A 20321-nucleotide genomic window follows, 5' to 3' on the forward strand; every position below is an offset into this window, starting at 1 on the left:
ACCGGCCAATGGTCAAACTCCACCATCTCTCCTGGGTGCCTTAGCCAAGAGCAAGTAGCTCGCCTTTTAATCAGAAAAAACTTGATGCACGTACTGGAGAAAATCCTGAACACTGCCCATCTATCTTTGTTTTGCATATATCATTGATGTATTTCAGAAACTCGTTTTTCTGGACAAATGGTTGGGCTGCGTACTCCTCAAATGGCATCCACTGCAAAGTAAGCATTTAAGCCATTACAAACAACTGTATGAATATACTTCAAAAGCTACATCTTTCCATTTTCTCTTATTCTCAGTCAAGATTTATACAGCACAGCAATTAAGTTTACAATACAGACAGACTTGAGCAGAGTCACGAACGTATTAATGTTTCAATGCACAATAAGCTATATTTGGGATAGTACAAAGTTTACAATACATTATGTTATACTTCAAGAGCTACATCTTTCCATTTTCTCTCTTCCAATGTTCTCATTGACTTTATCAGTATGTTTTACAAATGATGGAAGATACAATAAGATATATTTGGGAAAGTACAAAATACAAAATCTTTAATTTAGTGGAATTTCAGGGGCCTCGATGATCACAGTTTACTCCTTCTCTTGGGTGCCTTACTGCTATTCAAGTACAAGTAGCTCTTGTGAAGAGAATAACTTCTACTGGGTAGAGGAGAGAATCCCGAATACTTGCCATCTATCTTCGCTTTGCATATGTCATGCATGTACTTTAGAAGCTCGTACTTTTGGACAAATGGTTGTGCTGCATATTCCTCATATGGCATCCACTGCAAAAGGCATTACGGACAAGCTTAATACGTACGAACGGAGTTCAATGCAGAAAGATTACATCGGATGGTGAAATAGGAAGGAAATTGGACCAATTGGTGATGACTTGACGAGCTATATCCATTCTAGTTTGTTAGCTCAACAAAAGGGTTCGTACCTTGGCTGCTTCTATCTCTTGTTCCTGCTTCTGGATGTCAAAAGAGAGGGGCCGTAGCATGCACAAAAAGAATAAATCTGACTTCTCAAAGAATGACTTGTGACTCTCTCTGCAAATTACATGAATGGTAAGAAGGATATAATTTTCATTATAAAAGAGGAAAAGAATCAACAACTCAACATCAGAAATACTTAACGTGAATCGTACTATAGACTTAGAGAAAGGCAATGAGATGTGTCTCTCAATTTTCTAACACAATGCGGTCATTTTTTGCTGTCTGTGCAGTCCAAGGAATGTTCAGAAATCTTTAATCCCTATAATAGTCAAGATATCATGGCCTAAAATAGCTCTTATTGGAGCAAATTAAGAATTCTTGTTAATCCACAAATACCTACAAAAGTTGGATTAAACATTCAAATACAATGAAGATAGAACTCATCTATATATTGAACTGAGACATAAAATTTTTGTTATCGTGGTGCGGTCCATAAGAGTGAATGACATGCTTCCCCCTAAATACTTAGTTGGAATGTAGGTTCATGGTCGCAGGTAAAAATTGCAAATCATTGTACAAGGTAGTCGGATTTAAGTTTATAAGCTTATACATAGCTCCATCCAATTGATAATTTCATAGACAAGGACTTCATAAAATTCATACCTGAATGCAAGAACTTCCACAAACTCCGAGTCAATCTGAAACAACAGGATAACAAAAAACATGAAATGATAAATCACATTAATAATCTAATATATACACTCACTACACGGTAAGTCGGAAAACTACTTACTCCTGTTTCTTCCTTCACTTCTCGGACAGCAGCTGCAAAAATATCTTCTCCCTGGGAGATGATAAATTTTTCAATATACAGTTTAGACTAGACCAAACTCAAAAGATCTGAGAATGGGAAACAATGCTTGTTAGAATGCACACATGACACACCTCATCAACGGCTCCAGTAGGGAGCTTCCACAGACCTGTCCCACGATATTGTCCACCCTTTTCTTGGACTACTAGCACCTATCGTTCAAATTTCACAAACCCAAAAGTTTTAGCCATGACAGCAGGATCATGAAAAGCAATAAATATGGTGACAGGTATCAAGCATTGTAAGTAACAAGGCATTCTTCTGAAAATGGTTAACTGAAAACTAATAAATGGATCTCACATAACTCTTTAGACATGATAAGCCAATTGTAGGACTATGCAAGTCCAGAAAATTAATGTAGACATGAAAAATTCCCTCTTTAGGCATAATCTTAAAAGATTATTAGCCACTTACTCAGATGACTGTTCGATGGAAAGAACATAAACACACGCACACACAAATGAAGCGTGCAAGATGTGGAAACTGTAGATTTATAACTACATAAAGATAAAGGAGTTTCCCTTACTTTGAGTAAACTAAATCAAATTGAAAGAAAGGAGCACTATGTGGACATTTGAGATAAACGTGATAATGGTGGCTGGGGTGTTAGAAATTGCATATACCTCTCTGTTTTGATTGATAAGAAAGGCACCAATTCCTACACGGTGTGTTGCATTTGTGGGAAGAGTATGAGGGGACTGAGGAATCCAATACACAAGCATCAAATAATCAGGCTCTGCATGGTGGTACCAGAATCCTTCCTGCAATTCACTCCTGCCCAATATATCATAAGTAATCTATACATATACAGAACACATTTGAATTATTAACATTAACAAGAAGAAGAAAAGCATGAACAGAATAGGAGCTTGACCTTGACCGCAGCTTCAACAAGATTGACTCGCTCTATTGGCAATTTGATCCAAATACCCTTCTTTCCCTGCACAAATATTAATGCTTTGTTAAAACTTAAAATATACGATAAGAATCCCAATGAACCTGGGCTGGGCTAGGCTATGCCGACCTAAGGGTCTGTTTGGAACCGCTTATGCAAGCCTTTTTCTAACAAGTAAAAACGCTTATGACTACTTTTGGGGTTTTTAGCAGAAAAAGATACGTATTTAGTGTTTACTTATAGGGAAAACACTCTCTCCTATCGATCCTATGAAGATTGGCGATGCCATTATGATGGGTTGAAGTAAATACCTGCAGCTTCCAATGCGCAATTGAAGAGGTAAGAGAGGATACGAAGGTGGCAGGCTCCATGGGCTCAGTGACGTGGACGATCACACCTCCGTAATGATCATTCACTGCATTAAGCACCTTCTTCACCTCCCTTCCACCACCACCACCACTTTCAGTATTGGCAGCCATTGATGACGATCCACGAGGAGCACAGAGCTGACCAATGTTAGTTAGGAGAGGCGTCGGTAGCCGTTGTTGACCAAAAATTAAAAAGGAACAGAGGAATGGGCACGCACGTGGCATGTAAGATTATCACGCAATAGGCACGTGATCCACTGACAAAATAGGTGACCTCCGTAAATTCAGGTTTTAAGGGGCCTTTTACCTCTGTTTTACTTTCCATTTACCGAAGTTGATTCCGTTCTAAACCCAAAAACCCTCGCACGAGTCGCTGTTACCTTTCCCCGGCTTTACCTCCATTTTTATTTTTAAATAAATATGTAAAATAAATTAAATTTCTCATTTTTACCGTGGTCGTCCCCCGGGGGCGCCAGGTTTATGGAAGAGTTCACCGGCGGGCGGCAGGTACCCAACCCTGACGTCTTTGGAGAGCAGATATCCCCGTTCCTGAGGGTGTGTTTGGTACGTGGGATGTGACGGAACCGAGTGGGACGGACGCGTTCCGTTCCACGTTTGATGCGTTAAAATTATGTGGAACGCACGTCCCACGGAATGAAAATGGGTTAGATTTTGGTTCCCCCTCCTCCTGGAACGGGTTTTTCCATCCCGTGGGACACAAAATTATATTTTTTTGGACAACATTACCCCTCTTATTTTTCATTAATTACATTGTCTACCTCCCTTTCTCTCCTGTAACCTCCCTCTCTTCTACCCTTGTCTCTCCCGTAGCCCTCCTCTTCCTCCACCACAAACCCAGTAACCCAACTGCTAACCCAGTCCCAGCAAACCCATCCGACGACGACGACGTCACCATAGCAAACCCTCTTCTTCTCCGGCGCCGTTTGGCGCCACGAACATGACCCGCATCTCGTCATCTTCATCCGTGTAAGCGAGGTGGATCTGATCCGGAACACAACCCGATTCGAAGCTAAGCTCGTCATCTGAGGTGGCGAGCAGGTGGGCGGTGCCGGGGAAGGGGTTGTTGTCCTGGTCAAGGTGGTTGGGGTCGACCTCGGACTCGTTCCAGCTGAAAATCCGGAAGGAGTAGTCGAATCGGAGATTGACCAGAGGGAGGGAAATAGAGTCCGACACAGATTTCCATGTGAGGGCGAGTTGATGTCGGACCATTGGATTAGGACGGAGTCGCCCGATTTGGAGAAGGAGGTTGGGGAGAGAGAGCGTGAAACAGTTTGGTGGGTCGGAGGGAATAAGGTGGATGCTGCACAGAGGATGATGACGACGCTGCAGGGAAGACGATGACGACGCTGCAGAAATTGATTGAAATGAATTTTGGGATTTTTCTATGTTTGATTTGAAGAGAAAGAAATTGTTTGGGGGTCTGATTCGTCATTTTTTTTTCTTCTTGTAATTGTTTGGGGTGTTATTGGTTGCTGAGAAAATGAAGGAAAACGACGACGCTGCAGAAATTGTACAAACAAGGCTAAGTTAGTCATTTAACACGAAATCCAAACCGTTCCGTCCTATGCATACCAAACATAACACGAACCTCCATTTCGTTCTGTTTCGTCCCGTCCTGTCCCGTTCCGTCCCGTCCCGTCTGCATACCAAACGGTACCTGAGAGCACAGACGAGCTTATGTTCGAGAATCTGTGGCCTGTGGTTCCCTCGCCGCCCTAGAAGCTGCGTTCTGTCAGGGGCAGCGGCGGCAGGTCTCCGATGGACAGTGAAAGAAAGCTGGAGGATGTTGGGTCGGGAGACAAGGTGGAGGACGAGTCAAGGTCAGTCTTTAACTCCAAAGATTGAATCTTTTGTTCACCGGACCAATCAAATCAAGATTTTTGTTTATGTTTTTCATAATTTTGTGAATAGTAGGGTTTGGATTAATGGGATTGTGGCCTTTTTAGCTTAATTTATTATATTCCAACCAAAAATGGTTTTGATACGACATGTCCTGTTTGTATAAGCACGTGATGATGTGGTATCGAACTTCAATGATAAATAACGGGTGTTACGTGGTTATTAATAATTTTATTAGTAACGTACTTATTTGTTGTTTGTACATGTACTTATTGTTATTGGAGAAACGTCTAAATTGGTTTAAAAAGTTTTGTTATTGGTGAAACGTCTAATTTGGTTTAAAAAGTTTGTCTATTTAGCATTAGATAATTGTTTTGTTTTGCCTGGCCCATAAAATTAAAAGATAATTGTTTTGTTTTGCGCCTGGCCCATAAAATTAAAAGATAATTGTTGGTTTGCATTAGGCCTGGCAATTCCTGACACGACCCGATAACCCGACACGACACGACACGAAATTAACAGGTGTTCGAGTCGACACGATAACGAAACGGGTCGTTATCGGGTAACCCGATAAGCACCTGTTAAGATAACGGGTTTGTTCGGGTATACACGTGGGTAACACGATACACGATAAGCAGAATATTAATTTAATAATTTATAACCCTAAAAAAATACTATAATAATTATATATATATTAATTTAACAATTTTATACCCCTAAAAACTATAATAATTATATATATATATTAAATTAACTATAATAATTATAATAATTATATATACTATAATAATTATACCCAAAATATTAACTATAATAATTATATATATATATATATATTAAATTTTATACCCCTAAAAACTTTAATAATTATACATACAAAATAAATAGATTTAAATATACTTAATAAATATATATATATATACACACACACCATTGAACTTCATGGGATACTCATTCTACGAAACTAATTTCAACGATCCAACCGTCAAACATGTTTGTATATACTTCGAGATCGTATACGCCAAAAATTGCAAAAAACAAACATTCAGAGATCAATTAACGGGACAAAACTTTTCGACGGTTATAAAAAGAAAAATCACGATTTAACGGTCATTTTAACTCTGATTTTGATGATTTTTTGCAGCTACACTCCTTGACCCTATATGAATACAATGATTGAATTCGATCTTCAATTTAAAATATTTACACTAGTGGATACCACAAAATCTTATGTTATACTTAATAAAAGTATGAATAAACTCTTAAGTATTAGTGAATCTATTGTTTTGATGGGATACTCATTCTACAAAACTAGTTTCAATGATCCAACCGTCAAACATGTTTGTATATACTTCGAGATCGCATACGCCAAAAATTGCAAAAAACAAACATTCTGAGATCAAGTAATGGGACAAAAGTTTTCGACGGTTATAAACGAAAAATCACGATTTAACGGTTCATTTAACTCCGATTTTGATGATTTTTTACAAGTACACTCCTTGACCCTATATGAATACAAGTAATGAATTCAATCTTCAATTTAAAATATTTACACTAGTGGATACCACAAAATCTTATATTATACTTAATAAAAGTATGAATAAACTATTAAGTATTAGTGAATCTATTGTTTTGATGGGATACTCATTCTACGAAACTAGTTTCAAAGATCCAACCGTCAAACATGTTTGTATATACTTCGAGATCGCATACGTCAAAAATTACAAAAAACAAACATTCAGAGATCAATTAACGGGACAAAACTTTTTGACGGTTATAAAAAGAAAAATCACGATTTAACGGTCATTTTAACTCTGATTTTGAGGATTTTTTGCAGCTACACTCCTTGACCTTATATGAATACAATGATTGAATTCGATCTTCAATTTAAAATATTTACACTAGTGGATACCACAAAATCTTATATTATACTTAATAAAAGTATGAATAAACTATTTAGTATTAGTGAATCTATTGTTTTGATGGGATACTCATTCTACGAAACTAGTTTCAATGATCCAACCGTCAAACATGTTTATATATACTTCGAGATCGCATACGCCAAAAATTACAAAAAACAAACATTCAGAGATCAAGTAACGAGACAAAACGTTTCGACGGTTATAAACGAAAAATCACGATTTAACGGTCATTTTAACTCCGATTTTGATGATTTTTTACAACTACACTCCTTGACCCTATATGAATACAATGATTGAATTCGATCTTCAATTTAAAATATTTACACTAGTGGATACCACAAAATCTTATGTTATACTTAATAAAAGTATGAATAAACTCTTAAGTATTAGTGAATCTATTGTTTTGATGGGATACTCATTCTACGAAACTAGTTTCAATGATCCAACCGTCAAACATGTTTTTATATATTTTGAGATCGCATACGCCAAAAATTACAAAAAACAAACATTCAGAGAGCAAGTAACAGGACAAACCTTTTCGACGGTTATAAACGAAAAATCACAATTTAACGGTTAATTTAACTCCGATTTTGATGATTTTTTACAACTACACTCCTTGACCTTATATTAATACAATGATTGAATTCGATCTTCAATTTAAAATATTTACACTAGTGGATACCACAAAATCTTATGTTATACTTAATAAAAGTATGAATAAATTCTTAAGTATTAGTGAATCTATTGTTTTAATGGGATACTCATTCTACAAAACTAGTTTCAATGATCCAACCGTCAAACATGTTTGTATATATTTTGAGATCGCATACGCCAAAAATTGCAAAAAAAAAAACATTCAGAGAGCAAGTAACGGGACAAAACTTTTCAACGGTTATAAACGAAAAATCACGATTTAACGGGTAATTTAACTCCGATTTTGATGATTTTTTACAACTACACTCCTTGACCTTATATGAATACAATGATTGAATTCGATCTTCAATTTAAAATATTTACACTAGTGGATACCACAAAATCTTATGTTATACTTAATAAAAGTATGAATAAACTATTAAATATTAGTGAATCTATTGTTTTGATGGGATACTCATTCTATGAAACTAGTTTCAAAGATTCAACCGTCAAACATGTTTGTATATACTTCGAGATCCCATACGTCAAAAATTACAAAAAACAAACATTCAGAGATCAATTAACGGGACAAAACTTTTCGACGGTTATAAAAAGAAAAATCACGATTTAACGGTCATTTTAACTCTGATTTTGATGATTTTTTGCAGCTACACTCCTTGACCTTATATGAATACAATGATTGAATTCGATCTTCAATTTAAAATATTTACACTAGTGGAAACCACAAAATCTTATATTATACTTAATAAAAATATGAATAAACTATTACGTATTAGTGAATCTATTGTTTTGATGGGATACTCATTCTACGAAAATATTTTCAAAGATCCAACCATCTAACATGTTTGTATATACTTCAAGATCGCATATGTCAAAAATTACAAAAAACAAACATTCAGATATCAAGTAACGGGACAAAACTTTTCGACGGTTATAAACGAAAAATCACGATTTAACAGTCATTTTAACTCCGATTTTGATGTTTTTTTACAACCACACTCCTTGACCCTATATGAATACAGTGATTGAATTCGATCTTCAATTTAAAATATTTACACTAGTGGATACCACAAAATCTTATACTATACTTAATAAAAGTATGAATAAACTATTAAGTATTAGTGAATCTATTGTTTTGATGGGATACTCATTCTACGAAATTAGTTTCAATGATCCAACCGTCAAACATGTTTATATATACTTCGAGATTGCATACGCCAAAAATTACAAAAAACAAACATTCAGAGATCAAGTAACGGGACAAAACTTTTCGACGGTTATAAACGAAAAATCACGATTTAACGGTCATTTTAACTTCGATTTTGATGATTTTTTACAACTACACTCCTTGACCCTATATGAATACAATGATTGAATTCGATCTTCAATTTAAAATATTTACACTAGTGGAAACCACAAAATCTTATGTTATACTTAATAAAAGTATGAATAAACTCTTAAGTATTAGTGAATCTATTGTTTTGATGGGATACTCATTCTACGAAACTAGTTTCTATGATCCAACCGTCAAACATGTTTGTATATATTTCAAGATCGCATACGCCAAAAATTGCAACAAAAAAACATTCAGAGAGCACGTAACGGGACAAAACTTTTCGACGGTTATAAACGAAAAATCACGATTTAACGGTTAATTTAACTCCGATTTTGATGATTTTTTACAACTACACTCCTTGACCTTATATGAATACAATGATTGAATTCGATCTTCAATTTAAAATATTTACACTAGTGGATACCACAAAATCTTATGTTTATACTTAATAAAAGTATGGTATAGTACTATTGTTTTATTTTTTTTCATAATTATTTTGGTAAACTTCTCATAATTTGAATGGTTTTTAATGTTTGGTTTTTCTATGCTTAGTTTATGCAGAAGATAGTTATGACGTGGAAAAGCTTACTGAAAACATCATCAACATAACTCTTGAAGGCAATAGATCAAGCCAAAGTTCCAATGCAATTTCATGATGATCGATGTAAATCGAGGATTTTGTAAATTGAGGTTTACACTTTTGAGAAAAATTTCACAACCTTGAAAACAAAAACTGTTTCATTTTGCATATCCTTGCACATTTAAAATTTGTAATAGATTAGTAGTGTATGTATTATTTTTTTATTAGGCTCTTATTTTCGAGTGTAGATGTAGTACTTAAACGACAAATGTGTTTTAATGTTTTGAAGTAATATTTATGTGGCAATGTGTGGTATGTGCAAATTTAAGAAAAAAAATATATTTTTCTTAACGGGTCATAACGGGTCGGGTCACTTTACCCGTTGGGTAAAGTGACACGACCTGTTAAGGACCCGTTAAGATAACGGGTGTGACACGACACGACCCGTTAAGATAACAGGTGTTACACGAAAACGACACGAACACGACTGACACGACCCGTTTGCCAGGCCTAGTTTGCATGTTCCTACATATTATGGTTGGTCTTATTGCCCGTTTGAAGGTTGGTTAGTGTGTATTTATTAGTACCAGTTTAACAAAGTGTTGTTTGCTGTAATGTATATTTTGTTAATCAGAGTGTTGTCTATTTTCGTTCAGTTCATCACCAGATGATGATGATCGTGACTAGTGTTTAAAAGCACAAGGTGAAGAACCCGTGAACCTGAAGAGAAAGACGAGTCCAAGGAGCTGAAACGGGCTTGAAATTGAAAGGGTCGAGCTATTTCTGGGAAGTCTGGTGAAGAAAGCGATGGAGCTGCAAGAGCAGATGCATAAGCAGTTAATAGAGATGGTAGAAAAGAAGGAGAAAGAGAGATTAGCAAGAGAAGAAGCTTGGAAGCAGCAGGAGTTAGACAGACTGAAAAGGGATAAGGAGATAAGATCCCAAGAGACATCTCGCAACCTTGCGCTCATTTCCTTTATCCAGAATTATTTGGGCTATGAAATTCAAGTCCCCCAACCATCAGCAACACCAGCACCCGAACCAGCACCAGCACCATCACCATCACCAGCACCAGTATCCGAACGAGCACCAACAGCAGCACCAACACCAATATCGGTAGTACCTAAATATGATCACCAACGCGTGGAAGGAAATGGGAAGGCAGACAATGGCATGCAGAGAGACCTGATGTTGGTGAGCCATAGTGATGCAATGAATAGAAGATGGCCAGAAGCTGAAGTACAAGGCCTCATAACGCAGCTGGCTGCTTTCGAACACAAGTTTCGCGTTGCAGGTTGTTAGAGTATTGCCAGTTCCTAAACAAAACGCCTGAGTCTGTAATATTAGACTAGTGCTTGTTTTCAGTTGTAATTATTTTAGTCTAAGTTTGTCTCACGTGCTCTCGATCACAAAATGGCAAGCGTTTCAGAGACATCCACTCAAGTAAGTTTGACATGCATATGCATTCACATGATATAAGTTTTTGTTCAATGGGCTATTTAGCTTTGAAGTTTAACAATTGAGATATGGGCTTTACATATTAATTAATTTGCTATGAGTTCGTTTAGCTTAATTAAAGGCCTACTTATTAATATAAGATTTATTTGGAGTCAGATGCTATGCATTTAAAATGAGGATAAATTCAAATGGTTTTGTTTTTATCTTGATCTCATCTATTTAGAGTTTTAAGTCATGTTGAAGTCTCCTACTGCAACTTATATATATATGAGATTACATTAGGGTTTTGATGGTGCTGCCGCTAGATTAATAGAGTGCATCAAAATATGTTTTTATGTTTGCCGCATGCACTAGATCAGTTTAGGGTTGTCCATGCTGCTGCCGCATATGCATGAAATTGGGTTTCTTAGTTAAAAACATCAAAAGGCAGTGGCGTTGGTTTTTGAGCAGAACGATTTGTTTTCTTATTGCTGTCATCTTGTGGTTTCAACAGCATGCGTTTTTAAAGAGGAAAAAAAAATTATTTTCTTGCTGTTTTCATTTAAGGTTTTAATTGAATGTCAATTATGAAAATGTGCCTTGTGATTTTCATAATTGATTGTTTTTCAAATAAACACTTCATCATATAATCATTCTGCATGATCGAGTTAGTATCTTGCAAAGTTCGAGGAAAAGATGATTGACGATCGCGTTAGTGTCGTGCCACTTCAACTCGAAGGCTGAAGAGAGATCAAGTAGCAAAGCGTGGAGACAAAACTGCTTACTAGTATGCGTGTCTAGTTGATGAGTTTTGTAAGTCTTTCTGTACTTATTTCTCTTAGTGTTTGTCCTGGCTTGGGAGCCCGAGGATTTTTCCAGTGGTGGGTTTTACCTCGTTAAATCCTACATCATGTGTGCACTTTTTATTTATCGTTTTAATTGCATATGAGTATGATAGTTTGATATGTGATGTGAATGTGAATTTAATTTGAAAATTGAAAATTAAATTGAAAATTGAATTGGATTTTTAAATTGGAACCTATTCACCCCCTCTAGGTTAAACTAGTACCCATCCTAGAACTTTCACAGGTTCTCCAAAAGGACGCATATGTGCATGAAATGGGCTACGTCCGGTCAGGAAGGAAGTGCTGGGAGAAATGGGAAAACATCAACAAGTATTTCAGAAGGTGCATGGGATCAGTGTTGTGCCTTGGCCCGTTTATCAGTGCGGAAACGAGATTCAGATTACAACCTCACCAAATCACACTCAGTTGAACAGAATAAAATACAAGACATAAAGACACCAAGAAATTTACGAGGTTCGGCAAAAATCCTACCTACGTCCCCGGAGAGATATTGCTCTTCACTATGAGAATAACAGTACAAGTACACATCAGTTAAATCGACATAACCCAATCCCAAATCCCTTGTACACCCACTCATAGAATTTTCCCAAGAGCCTCACTCTACCCCAAGAGTTCTTTCACTAGAATACTTTTCACTCTAGCTCTCTTGATTTTCTCTCACCCGTGCCCATGCTTTCCCATGGGAGAGCCGAATGCTCTCCCCCTTTGGATGCTCTCTGATGTCTTCTCAGGAGAGAGCCAAATCTCTCATTCTCTCCCTTCGGTTCTTAGCAAAATAAATAGCAAAAGAAAAAGGAATCAACTTTCCCTTTTTCCACAAACATCATCATTAAAGTAAAAGCAAGCATCATCATTATGTTTTTACTCATGATGATGTCCACCAAACTTTTGCTTTTACTTTGTCTGCAATTTTCATGCAACTCACACCATGTGATATTTCCACCGAAAGCAAACACAGGTCACTTCATTGTTGTTAACACATGACTCATAATTACTCACAAATGTATGAGCCAAACACAACAATCTCCACCTTGGCGAATACACCATGCAAAAATCCTTGCACCCATCACCAAAGTCCATTGGCATTACGTACCAGCATGCACACTCTGAATCCACCTCATTGGTCATGTTCCGATTCAGTCACTGCCAATGCATGTGCAGCTGCTGCAAGCTAAAAAATCACCATTTAGCTTCAGATAAGATCTCGACACATCCTCGTTTCCTCCAGTAGGTTTTCCTCCTCTTCATTGTCTGCAACCTGGAAACTCATCAGCGCGCCCGTTTCCAGCAACAACCCATCGAGCCAGACAAAATTCCCACACTTCCTCCTACCTCAGGACCATCTCATCACTTGTGAATCCCATAGCTCCACCTGCTGCAAAACCCTGCAACACTTGAGACTAAACATCACCAGGAGAAGTGTTGCTTTGAGTACCTAGAGGGCATACTCGAAGCCTTATGCCACAAACTTGCTACCACCCGGCCTTGCATCGTAGCACTGTGGACCCTTGCCTCCGGAACCGGATCTGAACCTGCTCTTTCTCAGATCCTCTTTCCAATTTTCTTCCACGATTCCGACCTTGAATAGCTTAAGCAGTCTCGTGCCCACCATCATCCATGGTCTCCTTTGTGTATCATTCCACACCAAAGAAGCTTGCACTTGCTCCAACCTTACTGTATCTTTCCATGCAGTAAAGTTTCACAAGGTTCTAAGACAAATCTGAAAGTGAGGTAAGAAGAAAGAGGCCTTTGTCTTCTTCCTCAACATCAACTTTCGCAGTTGATCAAGCATCCCATGAACACTTCTTCTTGTTTAGGCTTCCATTACTTTCCTTTGTCAAGAGTAAAACCGCCTCTTCCTTTAAACCGCTCAACTGAAAATTCCATGGTGGACTACAAATCTGGACCTCCAACGAACCAAAGCCCCCAACGATACTCTGATACCAATTGTTGTGCCTTGGCCCGTTTATCAGTGCGAAAACGAGATTCAGATTACAACCTTACCAAATCACACTCAGTTGAACAGAATAAAATACAAGACATAAAGACACCGAGAAATTTACGAGGTTCGGCAAAAATCCTGCCTACGTCCCCGGAGAGATATTGCTCTTCACTATGAGAATAACAGTACAAGTACACATCAGTTAAATCGACATAACCCAATCCCAAATCCCTTGTACACCCGCTCATAGAATTTTCCCAAGAGCCTCACTCTACCCCAAGAGTTCTTTCACTAGAAAACTTTTCACTCTAGCTCTCTTGATTTTCTCTCACCCGTGCTCATGCTTTCCCATGGGAGAGCCGAATGCTCTCCCCCTTTGGATGCTCTCTGATGTCTTCTCAGGAGAGAGCCAAATCTCTCATTCTCTCCCTTCGGTTCTTAGCAAAATAAATAGCAAAAGAAAAAGGAATCAACTTTCCATTTTTCCACAAACATCATCATTAAAGTAAAAGCAAACATCATCATTATGTTTTTACTCATGATGATGTCCACCAAACTTTTGCTTTTACTTTGTCTGCAATTTTCATGCAACCCACACCATGTGATATTTTCACCGAAAGCAAACACAGGTCACTTCATTGTTGTTAACACATGACTCATAATTACTCACAAATGTATGAGCCAAACACAACAATCAGACAATAAGCGCCCTTCAAATGCCAAGCTTTGTCCACATTTTCATGAATTGGGCTCCATAAAAGCGGACTTGTAAGTTTCGGGAATGGCTTTAACCGCACAAGCAACCAGAACGAGGCCAATATTGAAAAACAGTAGCAAAAAGAGTGAAGGAGTGATGACGGTATTCAAAACATCTTCTAACTTGTGATTTTGATAACGGAGAGAGAGAGAGATGAATGCTGCTCTGATCTTTGATGGATGGCTAATTGATGTTTAGTTTTGTGGGTCGTATTGTTATCTTATATCTCTGGTGATCTGGTGAAGAAGTTGTATGTCGATTACTTTTTATATCGTATTGACGTTTTAACTTTGTATCTCGATTGAACTTTTTATTGCACTTAGGGGAGGCGTGGTGTTTGCTTCGCTAATCGAAAGGGGAGAGAAAGAAATAGACGATGGAATTGCAAATAAACAAATTAAATGATCCCGTCGCTTCGATCAGGGATTTCGTTAGTTATATTTCACTGCCGCCGGGTTATTCATTATGAGTTAACATTCAAACAACATTCAGAAACAGAAGAAGAAATGAATGTGGGATCATTAATTTTAAGTGCAGATTAACATGTGCTTAACGTGACTGGGCCATAATACAATGCATGAAAGAAAAACGAAGACGGATAAATAAAAAGTAAACCAAGCAAGTAGCAGACATCCACTAATTAATCATGTCATTTATTTAAGGGTAAACAATCATACAATAGATTGCATTTTATTATGCATATAGATATAGGACATGATTGCCGCGCCATTGGCATGATTCAAGCCTGGTTCAAAAAGAACCAAACCGCTCCCAAAATGATGGGGATGACCAGGATCAGAGCAAGAGCAGGAGGGTGCAGCGGACCCATCAGCAGAGGCCCCAACAACACAATAGCCGCCACCAAAAGCAATACCAGAATGGAGACACTCACTTGATCCATATTTTCTTCAAATTATAATACCAACTGCTGAATGGCGATGAATGTTGAGGAAGAGTGGTGGTGGTCGGGGTGGTGGTGGTGGTGGTGGGGTGTATATATAATGTGCATGGTGTCTGTCTGTGCAGGGATACAACGATTGGGAAACGATGCCATGCAAATGAAACCCCTCAGTCCCTGCCTGATCAGAGTGTAAGGGGAATCGTTGCCTTGCCGGCGGTCCGGTTAGAGACGTACTCTTTCACGAAATTAAATTAATAAATTCGCTGCTGTATATCATAATAATTTATTTTGTGATGAAAAAATCGCATTATACATTTGAAGAACACGTCTTAAACTGATGATCGTAAGCCCAAATGAATACGCGGCGCTACCTGCAACTACGGATTGCCACGTGGGTTGTAGTTTGGAGCAGGATAAAGGTGCATGAGAAATTTTATTTAAACTCATCTAACCTGTTTCGACACTTAACTGAAGTTTTAAATGTTAATTGTCTATTTTATCCTATTGCATAATTACTATTAAATACAAAATCAAATTAATAATAAAAATCAAATATATCAATAGACCCACATACTATAATTAAAGTCTAGCATCACTCTTTGTTTGTCCTATACTCATTCCGACTAAAACCCTAATAGCTCTGATAGAGAAAAACAAGTTTTTCTATTGATGGATGGTGATTTTGAAGTTTTTAATCTTCCAACTAAAGTATGACTTGATTTATGAATATTTTGTTTGTTTGCATCTTCTTTGGATTAAATTTCATACTTTTTATATTATATTTGTTGATGCACAAAATTTGGAGGATCTTGAACCAACATAAATCCGACCGTGAATCACACAAACGCATAAGAATACAAAGATGTATCGTGGTTCACCCCAATGTTTGGGCTACGTCCACACTGATGTTGATTCTGATTCACTGTATGAATGTATGGATTACAATAGATCGGCAATGGAGCTCTCTGTGGATGCAACCCTTGCCATTTTGCTCTCTGTTTGGCTGAGAGGGTATTGCCCTCTATTGCTGTGAGGCTCTCTGTTTTCCTCTCTTAGTGAAGGTGAGGAGGATCCCTTTTATAGAGTAAGGGTTTTCTCCTCTTACATGAGTTATAGGCTCAGTAATGAGGCCCAATATATGGTACCAACAATATTGTATTTGTTTTTTTCTGCCGTCTGTATGCGCTCCAAAATACCAGTGCAATGACTTTTGATTAGTACTGCAAATATATAAAACTTGATTCTTAGTGCAAATAAAGATTGCTCAACCTTAACCACAAACTAGCGGGTGGCATGTCTTGCACCTTTTTTATTCGAAATCGCTCCAATTTATTTATTTGTATACTAACATAGCAGCAAAATACCCAACCCTATGTCACTTCAAAATTTCTTAAAAAGTACATGAAAATGCTTGATTTAAAAAGGACTGAACTAGAGCGTGCATAACATTCTCTTGGCAAATTCAAGTCTATGGAATGATCTCTTGGATCCCAAGTCCATGGATGGGTTGTGGTAGCAGAAAGAAAAAAAATACCCATGGAAATGCTAGTCCTATACGACATATGCAATTATAGAGGGGTAAATGACGTGTCTTTGAAAAGAAAAAAGACATTCAATTATGTTATTTTATAAAAGAAATGGGTGTAAAGATAATTGTACATTTTGAATTGGGTTTGATATGGTAGTTTAGGTAATAAATTTGGGTTAGTACCAGTTTAACAAAGTGTTGTTTGTTGTACTGTATATTGTTTTAATCAGAGTGTTGTCTATTTTCATTCAGTTCATCACCAGATGATGATGATCGTTACAAGTGTTTAAAAGCACAAGGTGAGGAACCCGTGAACCGGAAGAGAAAGACAAGTCTGAGGAGCGGAAACGGGCTTGAAATTGAAAGGGTCGAGCTATTTCTGGGAAGTCTGGTGAAGAAAGTGATGGAGCAGCAAGAGCAGATGCATAAGCAGTTAATAGAGATGGTAGAAAAGAAGGAGAAAGAGAGATTAGCAAGAGAAGAAGCCTGGAAGCAGCAGGAGTTAGACAGACTGAAAAGGGTTAAGGAGATAAGAGCCCAAGAGACATCTCGCAACCTTGCGCTCATTTCCTTTATCCAGAATTATTTGGGCTTTGAAATTCAAGTCCCCCAACCATCAGCAGCACCAGCACCCGAACCAGCACCAGCACCAGCACCATCACCAGCACCAGCACCATCACCATCACCAGCAACAGTATCCGAACGAGCACCAACAGCAGCACCAACACCAATATCGGTAGTACCGAAGGAAATGGGAAGGCAGACAATGGCATGCAGAGAGACCTGATGTTGGTGAGCCATAGTGATGCAACGAATAGAAGATTGCCAGAAGCTGAAGTACAAGCCCTCATAACGTAGCGGGATGCTTTCGAACACAAGTTTCGCGTTGCAGGTACTCCAAAAGGACGCATATGGGAGGAGATATCTGTTATGATGCATGAAATGGGCTACGTCCGGTCAGGAAGGATGCTGGGAGAAATGGGAAAACATCAAGTATTTCAGAAAGTGCATGGGATCAGACAATAAGCGCCCTGCAAATGCCAAGCTTTGTCCATACTTTCATGTATTGGAGTTGCTCCATAAAAGCGGACTTGTAAGTTTCGGGAATGGCTTTAAGCACACAATCAACCAGAACGAGGCCAATATTGAAAAACAGTATCAAAAGAGTGAAAAAGGAGTAATGACGGTATTCAAACATCTTCGAACTTGTGATTTTGATAACGGATGGAGGGACGGAGAGAGAGAGAGAGAGAGAGATGAATGCTGCTCTGATCTTTGATGGATGGCTAATTGATGTTTAGTTTTGTGGGTCGTATTGTTATCTTATATCTCTGGTGATCTGGTGAAGAAGTTGTATCTCGATTACTTTTTGTATCATATTGACGTTTAACTTTGTATCTCGATTGAACTTTTTATTGCACTTAGCATAGGCGTGGTGTTTGCTTTGCTAATCGAAAGAGGGTTTGTTAGAAGGAAATAGATGGGAATTGCAAATAAACAAATTAAATGATCCCGTCGCTTTGATCAGGGATTTCGTTAGTTATGTTTCACTGCCGCCGGATTATTCATTATTCAGACGAAGTTAACCTTCAAACAACATTCAGAAACAGAAGAAGAAATGAATGTGGGATCTTTAATTTTAAGTGCAGATTAACATGTGCTTAAAGTGACTGGGCCATAATACAATGCATGAAAGAAAAACGAAGACGGATAAAATAAAAAGCAAACCAAGCAAGTAGTAGGCATCCATTAATAAATCATGTCATTTATTTAAGGGTAAACAATCATACAATAGATTGCATGTTATTATGCATATAGATATAGGACATGATTGCCGCGCCATTGGCATGATTCAAGCCTGGTTCATAAAGAACCAAACCGCTCCCAAAATGATGGGGATGACCAGGATCAGAGCAAGAGCGGGAGGGTGCAGCGGACCCATCAGCAGAGGCCCCAACAACACAATGGCTGCCACCAAAAGGAATACCAGAATGGAGACACTCACTTGATCCATATTTTCTTCAAACTACAATACCAACAGTTGAATGGCAATGAATGTTGGAGGAATGGTGGCGGTGGCGGTGGCGGTGGTGGTGGTGGTGGCGGTGGTGGTGGGTTGTATATATAACATTAATGTGCATGGTGTCTGTCTGTGTAGGGATACAAGTACAACGATTGGGAAACGATGCCATGCAAATGACACCCCTCAGTCCCTGCCTGATCAGAGTGTAAAGGGAATCGTTGCCTTGCCGGCGGTCCGGTTAGAGACGTACTCTTTCACGAAATTAAATTAAAAAATTCGCTGCTGCATATCATAATAATCTATTTTCTGATGAAAAAATCGCATTCTATATTTGAAGAACACGTCTTGGACTGATGATAGCAAGCCCACTACCCTTTTACATTTGAGTCAAAAAAAGAAAGAAAGAAAAGAAAAGAAAAGGCCCAACTAAGTATTACGTGATCCGGTTATGACACAGTGATTCGTCTCAAGTGTTGGGCCATATACTACCGAACACTAAAATAAACAAATAAAAATAAAATGAATACGCGGCGCCACGTGTAACTAGGATTGCCACGTCGGTTGGTTGTAGTTTAGGGAAAGGGCTCCCGAATCCTTCCTTCTAATCCATCAAATTCGGAAATTCAGACCATTCAAATTTAATTTAACAGCTACAAATAGAGACTCATTTTAAAATTATAATAACTTTAGCCGTTTGAATAAATTTCAATAGTCCAAATTTCTAGACTTTATGAATTAAGAGGAAGGAATCCAGAGATAATTCGTAGTTTAGAGTATAAAGGTGGACCCTTGCCAAGTAATAGCTTGTTCAAACTTGACTCGAGTCTTCTCCTCTTTCAGAAACTGTTGAGAGAGAGAGAGAGAGGGAGAGAGAGAGAGAGAGAGAGAGAGAGTCTTCTCCTCTTTCAGAAACTGTTGAGAGAGAGAGAGAGAGAGAGAGAGAGAAAGGCAGATCAGGGCAGGAAAATATAATGGAACGATCAGGAGGCTTCCATGGCTATCAAAAGACCACGACTACCCCAAACACAACCTCTGCTTCTGGTAAAACTATTCTTCCTTGATTTTCTTAATAATTAACTTCCCTACGTATAATTTCACATTTCTTACAATATATACACGATCTTCTTGATAGATATATGTGTGTGTGGTACCATTTATATATATCTATTGCATGTATCTTCGTTAATTCAGAGCCTGTCTGTCCGTCTGTCTTTGAGATCTATCTATAGTTGTATACTCTTAGAAGGAAACGCATGCATTTGCACCAATTTGATGAATCATTTAGTTCACAAATTAATTTTTAATTAGTTCTAATTCTATCTTCATACAGTTGCGAGGTTTCAGCTCTTTTGTACTCATCCTTGGATATATTGAAGCTCCGTTTAATACTTACTCATCATTTCATTCCATACTTTTTTCTTTCAATATTAATTGATCAGTGGTC

The 20321-nt window shown here is 37.8% G+C and overlaps 3 protein-coding genes across 3 annotated transcripts; 2 read left to right on the plus strand and 1 right to left on the minus strand.

Annotated features, from left to right (window-relative positions):
• Positions 1-363: 363 nt before the first annotated feature.
• Positions 364-3266, minus strand: LOC103422534 (nudix hydrolase 2). Its single transcript, XM_008360601.4, has 8 exons — positions 3015-3266; positions 2683-2748; positions 2432-2569; positions 1883-1960; positions 1731-1781; positions 1601-1635; positions 943-1051; positions 364-784 (listed from the first exon to the last, which is right to left on the minus strand). Exons 1-8 carry the CDS (start codon positions 3180-3182, stop codon positions 584-586), a joined length of 846 nt encoding a protein of 281 aa, XP_008358823.3. The 5' UTR covers positions 3183-3266; the 3' UTR covers positions 364-583.
• A 6964-nt stretch (positions 3267-10230) lies between these two features.
• LOC139188738 (trihelix transcription factor GTL1-like) lies at positions 10231-10725 on the plus strand. Its single transcript, XM_070806433.1, has one exon. The coding sequence runs from the start codon at positions 10231-10233 to the stop codon at positions 10723-10725; it is 495 nt and encodes a 164-aa protein (XP_070662534.1).
• A 1254-nt stretch (positions 10726-11979) lies between these two features.
• On the plus strand, positions 11980-19054 carry LOC139188739 (trihelix transcription factor GTL1-like). The gene is made up of 5 exons (XM_070806434.1): positions 11980-12047; positions 15452-15547; positions 17107-17590; positions 17816-18040; positions 19013-19054. Exons 1-5 carry the CDS (start codon positions 11980-11982, stop codon positions 19052-19054), a joined length of 915 nt encoding a protein of 304 aa, XP_070662535.1.
• The last annotated feature ends 1267 nt before the right edge of the window (positions 19055-20321 follow it).

This window comes from Malus domestica, chromosome 10 (assembly GCF_042453785.1).
Source record: "Malus domestica chromosome 10, GDT2T_hap1".
NCBI classification, from domain to species: Eukaryota; Viridiplantae; Streptophyta; class Magnoliopsida; order Rosales; family Rosaceae; genus Malus; species Malus domestica.

What these genes read in the sequence shown, in the direction of transcription:
- LOC139188739 (XM_070806434.1), top strand. Translation starts at nt 11,980, where the DNA reads ATGGGCTACGTCCGGTCAGGAAGGAAGTGCTGGGAGAAATGGGAAAAC. An exon ending in GTTGCCTTGCCGGCGGTCCG is followed by an intron (nt 15,548 to 17,106) that starts GTTAGAGACGTA and finishes ATTTTCATTCAG; the next exon opens with TTCATCACCAGATGATGATG. An exon ending in CAGCACCAACACCAATATCG is followed by an intron (nt 17,591 to 17,815) that starts GTAGTACCGAAG and finishes ACGTCCGGTCAG; the next exon opens with GAAGGATGCTGGGAGAAATG.
- LOC139188738 (XM_070806433.1), top strand. Translation starts at nt 10,231, where the DNA reads ATGGAGCTGCAAGAGCAGATGCATAAGCAGTTAATAGAGATGGTAGAA.
- LOC103422534 (XM_008360601.4), bottom strand. Translation starts at nt 3,182, where the DNA reads ATGGCTGCCAATACTGAAAGTGGTGGTGGTGGTGGAAGGGAGGTGAAG. An exon ending in TTATCAATCAAAACAGAGAG is followed by an intron (nt 1,961 to 2,431) that starts GTATATGCAATT and finishes TTTGAACGATAG; the next exon opens with GTGCTAGTAGTCCAAGAAAA. An exon ending in AAGTGAAGGAAGAAACAGGA is followed by an intron (nt 1,636 to 1,730) that starts GTAAGTAGTTTT and finishes CTGTTGTTTCAG; the next exon opens with ATTGACTCGGAGTTTGTGGA.